The sequence below is a fragment of the Hippocampus zosterae genome, chromosome 1, assembly GCF_025434085.1.
Source record: "Hippocampus zosterae strain Florida chromosome 1, ASM2543408v3, whole genome shotgun sequence".
Classification (NCBI taxonomy): Eukaryota; Metazoa; Chordata; class Actinopteri; order Syngnathiformes; family Syngnathidae; genus Hippocampus; species Hippocampus zosterae.
Window position 1 is genome coordinate 14,825,555 of NC_067451.1, and position 21,009 is coordinate 14,846,563.

Sequence of the window (21,009 nt, forward strand, 5' to 3'; positions counted from 1 at the left end):
CCAAAAGCCATGACCACATTGTTTGTCCTAATTATTGTGCCCTTGATTGAGTCAGTGTCAGAGATAAGGCAAAGAGCGGGCCTGTCCTACTTCACAAATGCTATTGGCTCCGCTGTGCAAGTGGGGTTGCCTTCCCAATTCCCTTGGCTTTCTGTATCAGTGCACAATGATACATGCACGATGCAGGGCCAAGGCTACCGGTGGCTCATCAATTCCCACTCAGGCCCTCTTTTTAGAAACTATAGCCCCTTCATAGCGGTAAAAAAATATGTTTGGTAAAGATCATTTGGATTTGCCTCTATATCCACAAAGCAGAGGTATTTTTCTCTCTGTTTTAGCTTATTTTCACTGACCAGCCACAACTTTATTTCCACATGCAGAGTATGAGGAACATAAAATACGAGCGTTGTGTCAAGAAAGTTAATACTGTTATGTTGTAAGAGAGGCGTGCATTTACCCAAAGAGAGAATTTAATCGAAGTATTCAGTGGTGTGGAGAAGGAACGAAATGGTTTACTCTCCTGCAATTTGATTGAAGTCACCAAAATATTTGCCACAGATACAACTTTTGCTTTGGCCCCTTGCACATGTTGTGCAAAGGGTCAATAGGCTGGTCAGCGTATTTGACAGTTACAGCATTTTTTTTCTCTTACTGAGATCATTTGGACAAATTCACTGAAGTTTGTGGTTTAGTTGCATATGACATTGAATTCTTACAGCGATATCAACTAGGGCATGACCGACAAGCTTTTAAAATCCCCTTTGAGTTGATGAAAGCACAATGTTATGTTATTGCTTCTGGGAAAAAGTTTCACCCTCCTGGACTCTCTTGATTCCTTATCAGCCCTGTCCCACTCCTCTTCCCATCTTGGTTTCCTCCCTATACTCTTCAGGACATTTTTTTCCCTCTTTCATTTCTTGTCCCGTAGTTTGACCCCCCCCCCATCCCAACCCGCTGTTGTGCTGTTGGTCTTTCATTCCTCAGTTTTTAGTGTTACACCACAGTAAAACAATTATACACACAAACTAGATGAATCCCAATGGTCTACAAGGGCTCTGTCAGGTTCGGAACACCTCGAATAATTTTTCGGATCCCAGGAATACAGACACAGACAAAATGCGATAACAAAAATGTTCATTATCGAAAAAGCAAAGCCGACAAAGTCCAAAACAGAAAACGCTGGTCACAAGGATGCAGGAAAAACAATCCATTAACAAAAAAGTGCTTGCAAAAGGCAAGGAAATAATTAAACCAGGAACACCAAAGGAAATGACAGAGTCCAATTCACACGACAAAACAAAAGCAAGATCAACTGACTCAACAAAGACTATACTTAAAAAAAATGTGGAACTAAGGGAACACGAATGACTATGATGAAGGCGAGAGGTCTAGGAAACAAACACTTGATCAAGAGAAGCAACTTGTCAAATAATCCGACAAGCAGCAGGTGTGCACACAGAGGGGGAGGCCCATATGTGCCACCTGCTGGAGACACACAAGAACAGGATCATGACAGGCGCCAGACAGTTTCAAACAGCATACTCGTAAACCAGGTATAGCGCTTCACTTTTTTTGCTGGAGCTCAGAGTAATATAAATACAGTAGAGTAGATCATGTACAGTATTTCCCATAATGCAACGTCTACAGTCCTTTTATATTTTTTTATCGTCTGGTACGACATTAATTTTTCTTGGGTTCCCGGTACTTGCTTCTTTACGCTGGATTGTCCTCCCTTCCCGACTGATAGTCTGCCTACTTGCAAGGATGGTTTTCCAAGTCAAGGCAATAGCAAAAGAGGAGCAAAGGACAGATTAGTGCACGATACTTGCCTACGCTCAGCCAGCCTAGGTTTTCTGCAGATTTTCCCCCCGCCCTTTTATGTATGATTTCTCTTTTGTCTGAGCAAAAATACAGTTATCATTTTGGTCCCCCGAAACACGATTGTTAACAAGCAACCAATTTTTATTCTAGCACCGGAATAAATTGCCAGAAAACATACAAGTGCGTGACCCACTTGCTAACAGTTTAGGTGATAGGAAAGGTAACGTTTTGAACTCACTATCGTCAATATTTTTAGAAAACATCTCTCCTGCAAATTGAAATGAACGAAAGCCAAATCTCTTTCACATAATAATGTAGGATTTATACCTTTGTCAGTGCTCTTTAACATCTCAAAATCTGTCGATTAACTCAAACTAATTGCAAAGTGATCTTCAAAGTTCAAATAATAAATTTTCTGATTATTTTGAATTCAGTTAGCTTTGAGCATCAGAATATTCAATGCTATTATTGTGGTGTAAACACTTTTTATTTCATTTTAAATTTGACTTTCCATTTGCATCTATGCAAGCATGCGTTCAAATGTCTGTTCCCTCTCCTACTGGGATGTAAAATGTTGTCTTAAGTGTGATAGAAGCATTATGTATGACTGAAGTGCATCTAAAACTTACAGCCATGTCACAATTTTGCGCACACTGCATATAACAGAGCTATCTAGGTTCACTTACTGTATGTCTGATTTTAATTTATTCATTCCATAATACTTCAGTAAATGAAATAGTTTAGCAGACACTGTGCAGGCAGAAATAATCAAAAGAAAATACATCACGTATTAGAAATATGAATGTTTCCGGAACAGCAATTTTTTTTTAATAAACAACAAACTTATCAGAGGTTGTAGCGCATAATGTGATAACATGCAGTCCTGTCTGTGTGTGTGTTCCTGTTTGGATGTGTGTTGCGCATGATTGGTGCGCCTGTACTGTGCTTTTATGTCTGCGATGCATAAATACGTGTCGTGTGCGCATATGAATGTATGTATTTGCACGTGTGCATTTTCTGTCACAGAGGCCGAGGAGCTTTACCAAAGGCGGATGCTGACCATCACAGGAATCTGTGTGGCCTTGTTGGTGGTTGGCATCGTTTGTGTGGTGGCCTACTGCAAAACCAAGTATGTCCTTTTTGAATCGACTGCACAAAATAAAATACCCACTTTTGAAAGTTGTCAAACTCACCCACTCTAAAAACAAAAAGAGTAACCTACTCATTTGTCTCAAAAATAGGGTTTCTTCTGAGATATAAGACTATATATTAGTCCCTAAGCTGCAAAGGCATATTGAATTGACACGAACCCTTTTGCCAAACCAGTTATTATTTTCCCATAACGCAATTTACAGGAAGCACAGGAAGAAGATGCAACATCATCTCCATCAGAACCAGAACCAATGTGTGGAGCAACCGAACCGCATGCTGGCCAATGGGCCCAATCACCCCGGGCCTGGTCCCGAAGAAATCCCCATGGTTGATGTGAGTCCAAACAGTAGAAACATACAGCAAAGACAGGTACAGGTAATTCTGAAGTCAGAATGAACTAATCGACATTCTCGACAAATGGAAACATGATCTCGTGGCTTTGTTCAGTTTGTTCGTTGCAAAGGTAAATGATGGCAGCCACAACAGACACCGACATTATTGGCGAGCTCAATACTGTGACAAGCCCCCACACTACTTGCCATTGCAGCGCAGTGCTCTGAGGTCAAACACACTCATTTAAGCATTCTATGAGTTACACACTGCATGACAAAGATGCATGCTCATTAACTGCCGATTCTGAAGGAGTAGGAAGGAGGCCTTTTGAAGATACTCTATGAGGAGGTCACGCAACCTTGCAAGAGAAGTTTTCTAAAGTGCGTAGGGATTAATGTTAGAACATTACATTTCTTTTACTTTGCAAAAATGAGAGAAGAGCCCATTTGCACATTTGTTTGGTTGAATTGTGTTCTGCAGGTTGGATCAGCCCTGAAGCATTCATCTTATTCATCTAATGCACTTTTTATTGGTTCAAGTGCCCTGATTAAAACAAAACAATTGAATGACTAGAACAACACTTCATAAGCCTCCAAATATTTATCATCCATTTTGCTGAGTAAAAAAATGTGTGTACATGATTTACAGTACATCTCCAAGAGTGTCCCGACTACAGAGTGTGTCATCAGCCACGGCGCTGAAGGTGCTGGCAACTACGCAGGCAGCAGAATGTCGACCCGCTCACATCATTCAACCACTGCCTCACATGCATCCAGGTAGCTCTTACACTCATATATCTACGGTGAAAATATCCTTTATTTACATGCTTCTGCTCCACAAAGGAAACCAATCCGTTAACCGAAGAGGGATCTCATTCATGGACAGGTCCAGTCTGACAAGGCCTCTTTTTTTAACAGTGGTGCAACATAGTCTCCCATGTTATCTTCAATATTCTAAATCACTAACTGCCTACCAAATGGAGGTAAAAAAAAAAAAAAAAAATTTTGGCCGGATGTCGCAGGTGGGTTGTTGCTCTAAGGTCGTCTTGAAGACGAGTGGGGTGTTTAGTTAGAGTGTGTGACTGTCATGTTTCGGTTTATGACCAACAGGTGGCACTGTGGGGCTTCTCCCTGCAGCTGCAAACCTGTTGGTCGTTAGGTAATTAGTGGATATAAAAGGACTCCCGGCCGACTTGTGATTGTTTGTATGCTACTGTCATGTTTGTTTCAGTCACGTTTTGGTCATTGTTATGTTTTATAAAAACACACACAAAAAAGAAAAACAAAAACGAACAATGAACTAGTCTGTTTTTGGTCGTCCATGGTTAACATTTTATTTTTTTGATTCATGAACTCAAGTTGTTCATTTTAGAATTTGTGAATTGAACTGTGAACTAGTTTGCAGGAAATGAACCCAACACTGGCTGTGCAAACATGGTCAATACGCTACCGTCAAAGTACAACCAGTACGAGAAGCGAACAGAGACAGTGTGAGGGAGGTTGATAAAAACAGCATAGCAAGTTAAAAAAAACAGAAAGCTGATCTGCTGGTAAACTCAGAAGGTCATCGGCCATACTGGCTGGCGATCAAAAACATTTATTTAGAACCATAGCTCTCTTTTCCAAAGAAACTAACAGTCCGAAACATTCTCAAGGACAGTTGAAACCAGAGTAAAATGACATGGAAGAGGGAATTCCTTGAAATAGATTTTTTTTGTTCATCAATATATGTTTCATACATATGTTCCTTTACCTTCCTCTCTGTCCTTATGCCTCGCCAGTCCTACTGTAACCTTTGAAAATACTTCTGTCCTTAACGTCTGCAGACACGAGGAGCAGACGTGGAGCATGGAGCGAACAGACAGCATGAATTCAGACTGCCAGTCTGGTGGCCTGTCCAGCTCTGTTGGAACCAGTAAATGCAGTAGTCCAGCTTGCATGGCAAGGAGAGCCCACTGGCGTAGTACAGATGTCTTCAGTCCAGGAATGCAGTATGGAGATTCCTACGACTCGCTAAGGGATTCACCTCACAGTGACAGGTAGCAAAATCTCCTTTTTTGTGTACATATGGTGACTCCACCTGAAAGATTTTCTCCAATTTCAATGCTTCGCTGATACAGTGTGCATTGCATGACATGGCCATCAACACTTCATAGTCGTGGGAATAAATTTCAGTTCAATTGAGGTCTTGCCAAACACGTTGCAAATACATTATGTTTGTTTTTTAACTATTTGAGCAATTTAACCTGTGATTTTTCTTTCTTTCTTTCTTTCTTTTTTAGTATCCTGAGCAACAAACGGTTAAGCATATTGTTAATTTGTGGCGTGAAACTGTTGAACAGTATGAGTGAGGAATCAAAACAATCTCAAAACATAAACCACCTCAACAGAATGTGTACAAATATATTGTACATGGGGTATGTTAGGAAGGGAGGACGCAAGTGTAATGTTTATGATACATGCATATAAAGAACAATTGGGTACGAGGGGATTGTCGGCATGGGTACGTACAATTTTTGTTGGTGACGTACATGTTTATTTTGTATATATACTTAGGGACTGTCTGAAAATATGTATTTTTGATTATTAATTTATCTTTAGTAACAGTGAAGCTGTAGGATCTAAATAAGTTTGACTTTTTTCTCCTCCTCTTTGGACAAGTACATGTTTTCATTGGGATATTTATATTTTAGATTTTGGTGGGGAGTTCAGTTCTTGTTTTATTTGAAAATGCATGACATCTATTACTGTATTTATTTATTCACCTGTATCTCAGTCAGCCCGTCAACACATGGCTACAAAGAAATGTACACTCCAAAACAATAGGGGGCGCTTTAGAAGATCAAAACGCCACTCAGTCTGGAGACTTACTGTCTCTTTAAAAATTTTGCCTCGTTGTGTCAGCGGTTGCACAATCTCTGTTTAGTTTTGGGCGACATCAAGTGGCACAAAATGTGTACAGATTCCTTATTCATTCTGCACGAGGAGCTGGCAATTTGATGATTGATATATTCAAGATGTTCACATTTTAACACCAGCACCATGAACAAAACACATCATGACAGCTGTTACAATGACAGCTGTACAGTGGAGATTTTATTTCTGATATTTATACAACAGATCATCAATTTTTCTTAAACCATTTTAATTTTAAAGTTTACATTTTAAAACATAAATATATTTAGTTTCTTCCCTGTTGTCAAAAAAAAGTGTTTTACACCTTTTACAATCTCTTCAGATTATGACACAGTTTTAAAAGAAGAATATAGAAAGGTAAAGTTAACCGTTAAGATTTGATTAATTCAGATTCTCGGCTGGAAAAAAAAAAGAATTGGAAGAGCAGTGACACTGAGAAACTTGAATAGGGAGCATTTCCAATGGTGACAGTGGATTTGAACAAACAAGATATGACCTCTCCATGGCCTCATTCAAAATAATTATTTGTCTTGAGCACCAGGACTGACTGATTGTGGTGAATATGTCATGTAGGAAACATGACGCTATCCTAATAAAGACATGTTTGTCTGCTCTGAAAAAAAGGCATAGAAGTTGCAGCTTTCTTCTTGTCCTGTTCGGAGGATTTCCTTTCACAATTCAGTTAGTTTCACTGTAACTAATCTTCTGAATCCAGGGATGTAGTGGACATCAGGAACTTCTGAAGTTTCCCGAATGGCCAGTCCATTTCTGGCTGAAATTGGCGTACATTAAAGTTGAACCAGCTTAGCTCGCACTTGTGACATGTAAAGTTATTATTATTTTTTTGACCAGGTATAACCACTACATATGTTTATAGTGAAAGGGAATTATTTTGTGTGCCACCAAGTTGTTTACATTGCGCGGAATTACAATCTTTTTCTGTTTGTACTTTTTTCTTTTACTTACAGTAAGTACAGGAATTGACTCAGTACTTTTACAAGAGTTGTTTTTTTGGGTGTTTTTTTTTTTACACATTTATCTGAATTTCTACCTCATTATCTGAACAGAGTATTTTTTTCCACCTCTGAAGGTTTTATAAAATTGAAAAGTCGGGACAGATTTCAAGTTTGAGTTAAAATAGTGAATCTGGTTAATGAGTGCAAATGATGTGCTGACTGTCTATCCCCATGCAGGTATGTGTCTGCGCTGACCACACCAGCCCGCTTGTCTCCGGTGGAGTTCCACTACCCGTCGCTGCCGCCCCAGGTTCCTACCTTCCACATCACATCACCCAACACAAGCCATGCCCTCTCCCTACCACCTGCTGCCACAGCCTACCACAGAGATGACGACCAGCCGCTGCTAAGATGCCCTGATGTATGTACACCAGCTTTTTACAGAGGTTTTCAGGATGCTAGATGACCCCCCTCCACCCGCTGGAGATACAGTATTGGACAAAGTCAGTTCCCCAGATCAAAATTATTTTTCTTGCATGTTTTGCTGAACACACGGTTATGTTTTTGTTTAGGTTACATTCGGTTTTGTTCTCCCATGTGCCTTTTTTGTCTCCACCTGTTCTCATCATCCGTGTCCCTTGTGTTTAACCAATCAGCCCCCTCAACCCTTTGTGTCTTGTCCAGGTGTCTCTCGTTGGCTCGTCGCTTTACTTGTATTTAGTTCCCTGGGTTCTGTTAGTTTTTGTCGAATCATTGTTTGTTCCTGTCGTTTTGTTTCTTTGTAAATTTTGGTTTCATGTGGGCTTCATGTGACTTGTGTATTTGAGTTAGTTTTTCCATTGTACTCCTGCAGGTATTTGTTTTGTGAATATATTTTGTTCAGTCCACCCTGCTCTTCCTGCCTCCCTGCTTTTTGGGTCCTCTACCATCACGCAAAACACCCATTGTTGAAAATCGTTTTGATTACTACAGGCCTGGAAATCATGAACCTGACCAGTGTCTTCACATGAATCAATGTAATTAATCTTTAATACTGCTAAAACTATGACAGGTGATATGAGCTTATTTGTTATTTCAGAAGTTTGTATCAAACTGGTAGCCCTTAACAGAAATCAGTACCCAAAAAGTCACTCTCGATTACAAAAAGTTTGGCCACCACTGCAGTACACTGATGAATTATGGAGAACTGTATAAACACACATTTATTCAAAGTATATCACAGAATATCAAAACATCAGCGAAAGTTAAATTGAATGTAAAACAAGTACATGAAAAAAGATGTGAAATGAACCTGCAAACTATGGGGAAAAGCCATTAAAGCAACATAGATGTCCTGAAAAGCTCTAAAACAAATTAATTAATTTTATTGTTTTTCCTTCTCAATGGTTAAACATTGGTATTGTAGTGGAAAAAAATAGATACAATACTAAATTTGGCATTTATACCTGCAGTGTTACACTAGCCATAGTGAGGATTGCAAATTACATTTTGAACACTAAATTGCATTATATTAAGGAACAATTATCTTTTTGTTGTTTTCTTTTACATACCACAGGTGTCGAACTCTGGTCCTCGAGGAAGGTACCCTGCCTCTTTGAGGTGTTTCCCTCCTCTACCCCACCTGAGTCAAACGATCAGGTCATAAGCCAACTCGGCAGGGACCTGACAATGACCCAGATCGTTTGAATAAGGTGTGTTGGAGCTGGGAAACATCTAAAAAATACAGGATAGTGGCCCTTGAGGACTGGAGTTTGACACCTGTGACATAGACCCTCATCAGCGGGGTACACATATACTGATAACGGGGCCAAATGTAAGCATTTTCCCCCTCTTCTGTTTACCCCCTGCCAACATATGTCAAATACTGTTTATTGTGTAGCAAATGTCTGTCAAGTGGTCTTTTATGTTCCAGGATCGCAGTTTGTACAGGCAGCCTCGACGACCGCGTCGGCCCTACCTGACAGAGAGCACAGGGAGTCTCCCATCCAGTCCCTACCGTCTCCCCGATGAAGAGGCCTATGAGACCACGCAGGAGTACGCCTCCTCAAGGGAGCCCATCCGAAGTCGACGGCGCCCGCGACGCAACCGCCTCAACGGACTCGTATCTCAGAGGTCAGCGGGCTTACGGGACTACAGGTCACAGAGCTTCAGCCAATCAGAGGAGGAAGAGGACGAGGAGGAGGAGGAGGAGGAGGAGGACGAAGCTCAAGGGGAGCGCACGCCTTTCCTCAGTATGCAGAACATGAACATGGACCTGCCTTTGAGTGCGCCGGGTTTCCATACATCGTCAGGGGCCGACACACGGACTCACCGCGGGCTGAGTCGGCCGGGGAATCGAAGCAACGGGCATAGTCGTGGCTCACAGTCGCAGCGCTTCAAGTCAGACAACATGCCCCTTTAAGACTACCGCCCCCCCATCAACCCCCTTGCCCACACATGCAGCCCTGCCCTCGCCCCCCCCCCCCCCCCTCCACACACACACACACACACAACAGTCCACTTCGCACACACCTCTTCCTTCTTCTGGACTAGAGACCTGCACCAAGGAGAAATATTTTTATTTTGTATAACAAACAGATATTGTTAACAAATTAAATATTTATTTTCATTTCAGCAAAAATTGTCTACTAGCTAACAGCAAAGACTTTTTTATAACGGGGGGAAATATTTATATGTAAAGGTTTTTTGATTTACAACGGTATGAGAGATGAAAATATGAGAATACGTGCCAATTTTTTTCACAAGTTAAATAGAATAATATTGTGGTGCCTTTTGCTGTATGCTGAAGTCGGAGGTCCCATTGAGTTTTGTAGCCTTTCTTATGAAGACTTCTCATTTTTATATAGACTGACCCTCTTCCTTACTTTTGCTTTGTTTTGTTTTTTTTCTCTTATTTGGGATCCTCCTCTTTTTGAACTGTGATCTGATTATGTCATTGTGCAATATTGAGTCCTTCTGTGTCAAAGGTGTCTGTTTACATAGTTTTGATTCACGCAAGGCGCTCATCTCACAGACAGGGGTCACTGACGCATTTGGGTGTGCTGGGTACTTTCGTCACTTTGCATGAACATGCATCATTCATTTACATTTCTGCTCACTGTCTTATTTGTTTATCCTGCGAGAAGTGGAACTGTGAACGGGGATACGACGTCACACTCTCATGGGCGTGATCAGGGTGCTGCCATAACACGGGTTGGCTTTGAGTATGTGTGTACAGTGTGCGTGCAGCTCATCGCGCCTCTTATGGGTGATGTCTTGTTTCACTAGCGCCTTCCTTTCACCAATCCTCGCGCTGCCAGAAGCTCCATTGCACTGACCCTTCCCTCGTGAGCAGGCAGGGAGCCGCCCACCGAAACCCACCAGTTGAAATGCAGCCTGATTCTGGCCTCCTGTGGACTGCCAAGCCCACATATTTCCTATGCCAGCAGCTTAGAGCCGCACTGTGTCTCAGGACTTCCCCATCACTTCATCACAGTCAAAAGACTTGAGCGGAGAGAGCTCGTCATGTCAACAACCTCTCAGTTCGCAGGCCAGAATCAGCTCCCCCCTCACCCCCCTCTCCTTGACCAAATCTGATGCGTTCAGGTCAGGGCCACGGTTTAGAATGTGGGCGGAGAAAATGGAAGATTCCTTTTGATTTATTTTATTTTATTTATTTTTACATCCAGAGGCTGTCGCGGTGTGAAAGTAGCCACGCATGTTGCTCATGAGACCACATCTGTTCATTTCTGAAGCAGGGGCGTAGCACAGAATTCAAGGCTCACCCTGGGTTCATTTCTATTCGCACTACTGGGATGTTTGAGAAATTCTGAGAAGTCATCACCTTTCGCTGCTCTCATGGCAATGAAAATGATTCATATTACGGCTGGCTGTACTTGTCATTAAGCTCCAAGCCGATCACTGGTTTAACGGTAATTACTGCATCCTTGATATGTATTTCAATCCTTTTCTTGGTAAACCTGTGTTGCTTGGTCATGTTGACTGAATGCTGCATTCTCCGTATGACTCCGCCTGCCCCTTCCGCCATTCCCACATATTCACATGTGTTTCTTTACCCCTTTGGACACCTTCAGAAGCATTGGTGAATCAAGGCCCCATCTTATGCACAGTATAATCGTAGGGTGATGACGCCAGAAACATTTTGAATATGTACAATGCATTGGGTCTCGCGAGTCCTCCAGGTTCAACGTGTTAAATTACATTAATCTTCACACTCCTATATTGTTTTCACCCGGGAGATGCATGCATCACGGCAAAAAGTATTTTTAAAAAGAGGAATCCCTTCAAATTCATGGGCTATCATATGAGAATGATCAATATAAAAACATGATTCGGCTTCACGGCTCTGAGTTCTGCCTAGTTTTGTCTAATCACTGTAATCAGTCTTGGATTTGCAATGTGGAAATAACTAAGTGAGGATAGCGTGCGTCTAGACCTAGTTGAATTATGAACACTCCCACCCTCTTTCTACTCATCTTATACCCCTCCAACATTGACTTACACTCATTTCATTCAGCACTGAGCAACAACACTTACAAGTACGAGGACACACACAAACACATGCAATGCCCTTCCATATTTGTGTATGTCACGCAGTTTGGCTCTATCATATATATTTTTTTCAACCAAGTCCTTTCTTCTCCTCCCCCCTGCATGTCCTAGTGGTAATGGTAGTTGGGTGCATGGATTAAGCAGTCAGCAAACTGTTTCTTTCTCTTTTTCCACTTGGTGAAAAAATGTATATTCATTTTAACATTCAGCAATAAATCCCCTTATCTTCATGTCCATCGTTCTTGGAATATGCTCAATTTTTATGGTGCAAGTTTTATCAAGAGAGAAAAACGTGTACAAGACAAAAAGTCCAAAATCACTCTCTTCATATGAAAAATAAAAATTTATTCCTACCATTTAAAAGAAAAAAGGCCTGTCATCTTTATGAAAAAATAAAGATGATTGTTCCAATAGTCTCATCCTGTAAAGTCAAGTCCACTACATTTGAAGATGCTTCTTTCTTCGAAAGACTTGGTCCAAGATGAGGTCAACAGTACATTCTGGCAGTAGTAGCAATTTTCAAAATACAACATGCACATAATGGGCATAATCACTGATTAGTCATTGAAATGATGATTCGGAGGGCGGCCCGGTAGTCCAGTGGTTAGCACGTCGGCTTCACAGTGCAGAGGTACCGGGTTCGATTCCAGCTCCGGCCTCCCTGTGTGGAGTTTGCATGTTCTCCCCGGGCCTGCGTGGGTTTTCTCCGGGTGCTCCGGTTTCCTCCCACATTCCAAAAACATGCGTGGCAGGCTGATTGAACACTCTAAATTGTCCCTAGGTGTGAGTGTGAGTGTGAATGGTTGTTCGTCTCTGTGCCCTGCAATTGGCTGGCAACCGATTCAGGGTGTCCCCCGCCTACTGCCCGGAGACAGCTGGGATAGGCTCCAGCACCCCCCGCGACCCTAGTGAGGATCAAGCGGTTAGGAAGATGAATGAATGAATGAATGATGATTCGGAATTTGGTCAGTTATGTGCAATTGATGGTTTTTTTTTTATGCAATTGAAACAAAATGGAGTGGCTTACTTGGCTGCAGCCAGCACCAGTCTCATCTAGTTTGTGGTCTAAAGAACATGACCTCAGCTATGGGAAGATGAGCTGCATCCATGCAGACCTCGGCTACGGTTCTGCACGTCTCTTCTTTTGCTTTATACGACACTGGCATGGAAACATTTATTCAGAACATTCAGAGAGATTCTCCCATCCCAATGCAATATATTTACAAATTGATATATTGATTTTCCCCGAGGTTGTTTCAGCGAATTCAGTGGAGAAATGGAGAAAAAACCGTGACACCAACGTTGCATCATTTGAGCAAACAATCTGGACCACAGATAATCTACTCAAGTGGTCTGTAATGTCAGAAGGGACAGAATAATTTTCCATTTTGGATTGGGTAGGGATCGTAAAAGGCACTAAATACATTTACGACAGGAGTTGGGGTAAAAAAAAAAAAAATCTGATTGTATGTTTTCATCAACATCTCACACATATTTTTGTAATGGTTGGCATGTTTTGAGTCCACAATCAACAACAGAAGGAAGAATGTCCGGGCTTTGCGACCTACTGGATGTTGGCTGAACACGCACCTTCAAGCAGTAACAATAAAATGCTTTTCTTCATCCAGGAGAATAAACGTTTGATACAGTGCATACCCCTAGTCTTTGGAGGGTGTTTGTTCCTTATATGCCGGTAAGGTGGAGATCCAGCGACACATCTGCAGCCCAGTTTGTTGCATTTCATGGGGGTCTGGTTGGCGACCGCATGCAGGGCCCGATGAAGTCCCCGAGAAAAGCTGAGGTGGGAGCTGTTGAAGATGTAGCTTCGAGTGATGAATGGATGCTTGAGGATTTTGCCAGGTGTAATTCTCTTTGCCTGATCCCACGTGAACATTGCTTTTAACAGCTCAAAAAAACTGTCAACCTCATTGTCTCTCTCTGGAAACATCTAAAAAGTTTATAAACATTCCAACAGTCAGACTTACGGAACTTGTAAGAAGCATTCAATTTGGGAAATATATTACTCGACTAGTGACCAACCTTGATCATTTCTTCCAGAGAGTAGATCTTGAAATTCACTGTGTCGTCTGACTCAACTGAATATTCTTCACGTGTCTAAAAAAAGGAGATAGGTATTAAATGATGATAAGATAAATATACTGAAGCACCAACTATTTTGCAAGGTAAAGCGTGACAGCTGCATTTACAAATAAAATACAATGATTTGCAAATCCTTTTGAGCGGACTGTATATCTCACAAAAGTACCAAAACCAGGAATCACTTGAAATAAAGTAAATTGATTCAAAAGATTTCAATGGTTATTACAGAATCAATCTAATTTGTATTTTACCTTGAAATTCCACTGACCCAAATCGCTCTTGTTGAAAAATTGCCTCGTTTCCCTTCCAGCTTTTAGAACATCGTCTGGCGGCAACCCAAGGACACCAATCATGCATTCTAGCTGGACGTATAACATAAATATCATGAGAAGACATAACGTAACCTAAAACTCGGGTGGATTCCAAGGTTGTAAAATGACATGTAGAGCATATAAAATAAAACGTGCATTGAGCTCCTCCAGTCTGATCATACGAATGCCATAGGTAGTCCAATCCTCCGTGAATTAGATGATATACCGGTAATTAAAAATTTGGAATGCGCTATCATTATTCCTTCATTCCTTCAAGCAAAATCACCAACATGCTATTACACCCTTTACACCAATATTTAAACGGGCTGACTTTTCAGCCACCAACAACATGCTGGTTTGAAAAGTCAACTAAACTTGAAGCCTGCTGCAAATGGGTTTAAATTGTAACGTGTAGTCCTGCAAGTATAGGAAGTATAGCATACTTACTAAGTCATAGTCTGTGCTTCCAATGAAGGGGAAAATACCAAGCACCATCTTTACTATTACAACACCCAATGACCAGATGTCTATGGGCTCTGCATAAGGGAGTCCAAGGATGATTTCGGGGGCTCTTTTGAAAGGGGGAAAAAAATCACATGTTTGAACAACAAAATAAAACAAGGCACAAAGAAAAAGAAAACAGCAACAAACATTGCTGGATAACCTACCTGAAATAAGCAACCTGCCTCATTACAACCTTCTTGGCTTCATGTCGACTAAGAGCCACACTGAAGTCAATCAGCTTCACTGTGAACGGCTGATTGACCTGATCCACCAGCATGATGTTGTCCGGTTTAACATCACCATGGATCACTCCCACAGCTTTCAGCGCATCAAACGCCGTTGCGAGCTGGATTGCGCCATGTAGAGTATACAGCATACTTATGTAGAGAAGCCCAAAAACAACGCATTCGGTTTCAATGAATGATTATTGTCGATCCTCACTTGCTGAATGATGGGTCTGATGTCCTTCAGATGCATACGGCCATTTGCCTGAAAATATTGGGACAGGCTGATATCCAACATTTCGAAGACCAGATACTCGTCACCGGAGGCGCCTCCGTAGTACTTAACAATGTTGTCTCGATCCAGTCTAATGTCCATCAACAACTGTAGTATGGAGGCCTGGAAACACAAGTTTGATTATGTACAACATTGGTCTGTGGCCAGCCCAATTGAACAGCTGTTGTACAGGAGACACATGAAGTCTTTTTGTCAGACTTCAATTGACCGTTTTTGGAAAATGGGAGGAAGCCTACACAACCATGGGAAGAGCATGCAAATTCCACACAGGAAGGCCCAAGTCAGGGTTCAAGCCTAGACAGAACCATTGGGCGGCAAACCTCCTAAGGACTATTATACTACATGCGCTCGTTTGTGAGCCTTGGTTAAGCAAAATGTATTTTCATTATTGTGCTTTTTCTGTATGTTTACTACAATTCTGAAGTTTTTGTAATATAAATTCATCACTTAGATCTTACTTCAAATTCCCCCAAATAATGTCTATTTGGTTTGTAAATCAATATCCTTACAAATTGGATGTGTATAGGGTACAGCCGATAAAAATCTGATAAGAGTCACAAATACTTCCATCTTCGACAGAATTGTGAACTTAACATACTGATGCAGAAAGTGAACGTCAACATGTTTTTATTACAAGATCTTCATCATAGTTGCACTTTCTCGCCAAAACCTACTACTCTCTCACTGTGCTGAAGGAAAATAAATGAAAAATATATGACTGACCCTAAATCCATTCATTCAGCCGAACAAGCATTGTCAAGCATTTAAGGACGCCTTCAAGGCAAACTGAGATAACTACGTTCCAATGTCCATCGAACATTAGAATTGTCATCGCTTTTCACGACTCACTGACAGTACAAGCGCACACAGCAACACACCTCACGACGGATGTTCCTCCCTGGCCTGGCAATCTTTATGGCAATGTTTTGTTTGGATTCCCGGTCCAAACACTTGAGGACAACTCCATAGCTGCCTTTTCCCAGGACTTTGATTGTCTTATACTTTTGTGGAAGGATTTCTGAAATGAGAAGGAGCACAGCTGAATGTTAAGAACATTCCTGTTGCATGATTACCAAAATGTTCCTCCGCCTTTTATGATTATTTTGACCGATGAATTACATATTCTCATTTTAAAATTGAATATCTCAAATGGTCTACCTTTAAGTTTCAAAGTAATTGTGTTTTTTTGGGTCATGTTGAATTTGCAGTGGTCATTTTAATTTGGTTACAGTAATTATCCTGTTCACATCTTTCTTCACTGAAGAATGTGCATATGTGGAAGCATGCATGTTTGAAATGAAGTCCACAAGTGATGCCTTACCTTTAATTTGCTTTGGTGTCAAAGTGATGTGATTATGTCATCAAACGCGATGTTCATGGTGTCAGATGGATGACACCTTGCTTGGCGTGTGATCAAGTTATGTGTGAAGATTGTGGATTATTTAATTCTGGAAAAAACCCCAAAAACATTTACATCCCAGATCCATAGTCAATGAAGTTAGGTGTGATGTAGAGTGCAGCTCGAAAGTATTCAGTTTCCCTTTATCCGCATTTTGTTAAGTTATAGCCTTGAAATCTTTGCTTGTATATTTACAATATAAGTACAACTATGAAATCACATGTACGTAGGTATTCACAGCCTTTGACACAAAACTCAAGACTGAGCTTGTTCTCCATCTGAATTGCAGTCCATCCATCCATCCACCCATTATCCGAGCCGCTTATCCTCACGAGGGTTGTGGGTGTGCTGGAGCCCGTCCCAACCCTAAACTGGTTGCCAGCCAATAGCAGGGCACACATAGACAAACAACCATTCACGCTCACAATCACACCGCGGGAGAATTTTGAATGCTCCATTAACCTGCCATGCATGTTTTTGGAATGTGGGAGGAAACCGGAGTTCGCAGAGAAAACCCGCACAGGCATGGCGAGAACATGCCAACTCCACACAGGAAGGTCAGACTCTGGAATCAAGATTGTTGTAAAACACTGAAGATTTGCTAGATGCACTGTACTTATGGTTCATCAAGTTGGCATCAGTTTTAAGCCGCAACATCAAGAAATATAGATGAGGTGATGAAGATGTGATCCTGACATTGTCTGAGAATGGCAGCCATGCTACCGTCACAACTGTTGCGATTTGAGGGCTCTTTGCATTCACAAAGCTCGCAGGTCTTTTATCATCTGATCTCAAGGTAAACCTTATCGAGATCCAGGATTTAGTGTCGAACCTTCACCCTATTCTAAAAATGCCTAAGATCTCACAAAATCTTCCTCTTGACACACATCAGTGACCCCTATATGAGACGTATTTGAAATCAAGCCTGATTGAAAAGTCAAAGCAACACATTTTCAAGAACATGATATAATCACATTCAGTGACACCAAACACAGTCAACCACAAATCCATCTTTATTTTAAAATGACTGTGTTAAGCAAAGGAATGAAAATGATGTATGTACTACGACAGTTTCACCACTGGATGGCAGTAGAGCATCACAAAGATGAACTAATAGTGGATTCAGGCTGAGCAATATTCCTCAGAACTGTGACATTGCTTTATGGCATCCAGGAGCCGAGCAGGGACAACTCAAAATAGGTTTGAGTCAAAAGAAGACATGATTGAGAGGCACCATCGACACTGTAGTGGTGTTTTTGTTTGTTTGTTTTAATGGAACTCGAAATCTGTGGTGGTTTCCCTGTCTGCATGCATGCACATTACTGAAGTGGCACATTCTGGGCTTCGTTATCAGACAAGGTTGAGTTCAAATGAGTCAAACTTGGATATTTTCAGCTGATCATTGAATGTACCATTACAATGTGTGAAGTTAAAAAAAAAAAGATGTACCCTCTATTCTGCCTGCACTCAAAAGATCCTCTGGCCATTTTCTTAATAGACATGTCATTCAACACAGCACCTTCTTGTAGGGATTATACTATTGAGCAAGCACAACTCTAATTCAGAGTGACTGTTCCATAAATTCAATTATTTTTCAATAATTTCCCTTGTGGTAAATTAAGTTCATCCATCCATGAGGCAAAAGTGAAACTATGAGAATAGTCCTTTCAAGTAGCTTTGAGGTCACTAGAAAAAAAAGGAGGCGGGGGATAAAAAAGATGAAGTGGAAAATATGTATGGGGGATGCATTATTAAGTCAATAACGGATTTAATCAATACAATCAATACACTGCCAACTCTTACAAATGAGCAACAACAACAGAGCACATCTGCAAATTCAAGAATGCTTTGAGTGCTCCGCTAAACTCAACTGACATTCCATGGAACACTTTTAAGGGCCTCATTGTCTGTGCAAAAGAATTGGGACACTATTCGCTTTATGATAAGAACATTTTGTTTCCAAAGCATTCAACAGAATGAGCCAATTTATACAAAAAAAAAAAATAATAATAAGGAAAGCTGAAGGTGCATCTACAGGACTGTAATTAATGATTAGAGACAATGGCATTGAGGGAACGACCCATGCACCATCAAAACACCTGCTAAATAACAAACAAATTGGCAAACAAGCAAAAACAAGACTTTGTCTTTAACTCTTGTTCAGGTTGATCGGCATTCCCCTGAGTGGCAAGTCTGACAACATATGGTCATTATCGCATTGCTGAAGCAACAAATCTAATCACCTACACTTATCTATGTGTTAAAGCACCATGTATAATCATAGTTTTGATGGTGAAGATGTTCAAGGTGATGTATCGGAGTAACATATTCTTTGTTATTATTTCTCCTCCCAAAGGACAATCAAAGAACTGCAATGAAATGTTTAATGAGAACATTAAAGATTAACGGAGCAGAGATCAGCCAGAAACAATTAGCAGTCCAAGAAATGCTCCTAGCACTGAGTGTGTGTCTGCGTGCGTGTGCGTGTGTGTATTTGATGGTTTTAATTGGCTGAGGACTCAGACAGAAAAGTCCACAAAGTGACAATTCTATAAACGTTCCCAACACCCTCTGCATGCCTCAAAGCCTTTTTTTAAAAAACATTCTATATTCATTTTCTTATTGTTTCTCTTCGTAGCTGTTAAAAAGATAATGACATTTTCTGTTTACACCCTGTGTCCTCTGGGTCAAAATGACCCGTATTCACTAAACCTCCAATAGAAGCAGCTTAATTGAATTTTTAACACAAATTTTCATATTGCTTGAAGAAACAACATGTCCTTCACCACAATATGTGAATACTTGAGTTCTCCCTGTTTACTTGTATTTCTATCGCTTAAGAAAAGAAAAACGTGCAGAAAGGAGTTTTGAATGCATTTTTATACATCCCGATGATGCATCTTTTTTTTTTCCTCAACAATTTAAGACAATGTACAATACAAAAATATGACCCATTCAACTAATTAGCTCATGTACCGCAGTATACAAGTTTGCAGCTTTTGAAGATATGTTTCTCATACTTGCACCACACAGTATGTGATTTACAGACCTTGCAAAACAAACACACTCCCTATTCTCAAACTACAAAAAAAACAATTCGAATTATTAATAGATCAAAATATACGGAACCCACAAATCCACTATTCATCAAATTAAATACGATGAAATTTTATGACCTGGTTGACTTTAAAATCGCCCAATTAATGTACAAAGCACACAATAACCTGCTCTGCCAAAACATTCAGAAGTTTTTCGAAATTCGAGAAAGCAACTATGAATTAAGAGGTACCAACTTATTCAAAAAACTCAAAACAAGAACAAACATCAAGCAAAGAAGTGTATCTGGCAAAGGTGTTAATCTGTGGAATAATCTCGAAACGGACCTAAAAATGAGTAAATCGCTTGCTGAGTTCAAAAACAAATTAAAAAAAAATAGTACAAACAAACTACATCAATCAGAGTTAAAATGATAAATTCTAAACATTAAATATAATGATAAATCAGAACTAAGTTGATAAATAGAGAAAGGTATTGAAATATCCATTATGAATACAAGAGAAAATTGACACAAGAGTGCCAGGGTGAGGATGTATATAATCCCGATACAAACCAAAAGTTGTGAAAATATCACGGTTAAGGGTAAAGTATGAGCCTTAATGGAGACTTCTTATTACTTTTTCTTTTCTGATTGATATAAAAATGATTTAGTAGATATAAACACATAACGCGGTAGGACTAGATACGTTTTTTACTTCATCCTACTCCCTTGAACATAATAACTGGGTTGAATGAAGACTGATTTCTTTCTTTTTACTTTTTTATCTACCTTATTTTCTGTCAAATTATTACTGTATGTTTTATGTTCAATAAACAAACAAACAAACAAACCTTCTTTTGACGTCTGACATATCTTCCTTTTACTTCCCCTAGCTGGGGAAGTGACGGTGGTAGCTGAATCCTCACTTTGATCAGGAGCTGCTGTTCTCTGAATAGTTTTTACAACTGCTGCTGAGGCTTCTGGGGGGCGGGGGGCATGCTTCCTTCTTTCAATAAGTGGAGTTACAAGTGCCATTCCTAGCTGCTCCAGGAACACCCTGCTCTTGTTCTGCTTACGCTTCTGCTCATTGGGTACTTTCTAGTAACGTAGTTGACAACAGATACTAATGGTACATTTATGGAACAGGAGGACATTCTACATGTGCGAAAGACCAGACAGTTAACAGTGCAAGAACATCCTAAGGTGTTGGAAGATTTGCAATCACTCTGTGTGTGTGTGTGCGCGCGCGTGCGCACATATAAATGGTGACGGGTGTCTTAGAAGTGACCAGAGGTTGTTTTCATCTTAGCAGTTTGACCCTTGTCTCCAGAGAGAAGCTTTCCTGGCACTGACATAAACACACTGACAGCTTGCCTCCTACTTTAGAAACCCTTGTGTCGGCACGTTGTGC

The 21,009-nt window shown here is 40.6% G+C and overlaps 2 protein-coding genes across 7 annotated transcripts in view; one reads left to right on the plus strand and one right to left on the minus strand.

Moving 5' to 3' along the window:
* LOC127604436 (pro-neuregulin-2, membrane-bound isoform-like) overlaps positions 1 to 11,962 on the plus strand; it is a 42,583-nt gene extending 30,621 nt beyond the window's left edge. For 3 of the 5 annotated variants that reach the window (XM_052071475.1, XM_052071468.1, XM_052071508.1), the window contains 6 exons: positions 2,848 to 2,950; positions 3,177 to 3,348; positions 3,955 to 4,082; positions 5,132 to 5,344; positions 7,415 to 7,598; positions 9,090 to 11,962. In XM_052071475.1, the coding sequence (XP_051927435.1) occupies positions 2,848 to 2,950; positions 3,177 to 3,348; positions 3,955 to 4,082; positions 5,132 to 5,344; positions 7,415 to 7,598; positions 9,090 to 9,578 (1,289 nt within the window). In that variant the 3' untranslated portion in view covers positions 9,579 to 11,962. The remainder of the gene's footprint in view (positions 1 to 2,847; positions 2,951 to 3,176; positions 3,349 to 3,954; positions 4,083 to 5,131; positions 5,345 to 7,414; positions 7,599 to 9,089) is intronic. The other 2 variants (XM_052071486.1, XM_052071497.1) reach the window with 1 other exon arrangement.
* A 94-nt stretch (positions 11,963 to 12,056) lies between these two features.
* On the minus strand, positions 12,057 to 20,651 carry LOC127604493 (homeodomain-interacting protein kinase 1-like). 2 transcript variants are annotated; one of them, XM_052071595.1, is made up of 8 exons: positions 20,450 to 20,651; positions 16,041 to 16,180; positions 15,085 to 15,264; positions 14,808 to 14,989; positions 14,587 to 14,710; positions 14,080 to 14,190; positions 13,769 to 13,843; positions 12,057 to 13,676 (listed from the first exon to the last, which is right to left on the minus strand). In XM_052071595.1, the coding sequence occupies exons 1-8, from the start codon at positions 20,631 to 20,633 to the stop codon at positions 13,293 to 13,295; spliced, it is 1,380 nt and encodes a 459-aa protein (XP_051927555.1). In that variant the 5' UTR covers positions 20,634 to 20,651; the 3' UTR covers positions 12,057 to 13,292. The 2 variants fall into 2 exon arrangements, with proteins under 2 accessions (XP_051927555.1, XP_051927563.1); XM_052071603.1 differs by lacking the exon at positions 20,450 to 20,651 and adding an exon at positions 16,321 to 16,413.
* Between the last annotated feature and the right edge of the window lie 358 nt (positions 20,652 to 21,009).

Coding starts and splice junctions, on each gene's coding strand:
- LOC127604493 (XM_052071595.1), bottom strand. CDS start 20,633: ATGGCACTTGTAACTCCACTTATTGAAAGAAGGAAGCATGCCCCCCGC. Junction 15,265..16,040: donor GGAGGAACATCCGTCGTGAG/GTGTGTTGCTGT, acceptor TTGTGTTTCCAG/GCCTCCATACTACAGTTGTT. Junction 13,677..13,768: donor CTCTGGAAGAAATGATCAAG/GTTGGTCACTAG, acceptor TAAACTTTTTAG/ATGTTTCCAGAGAGAGACAA.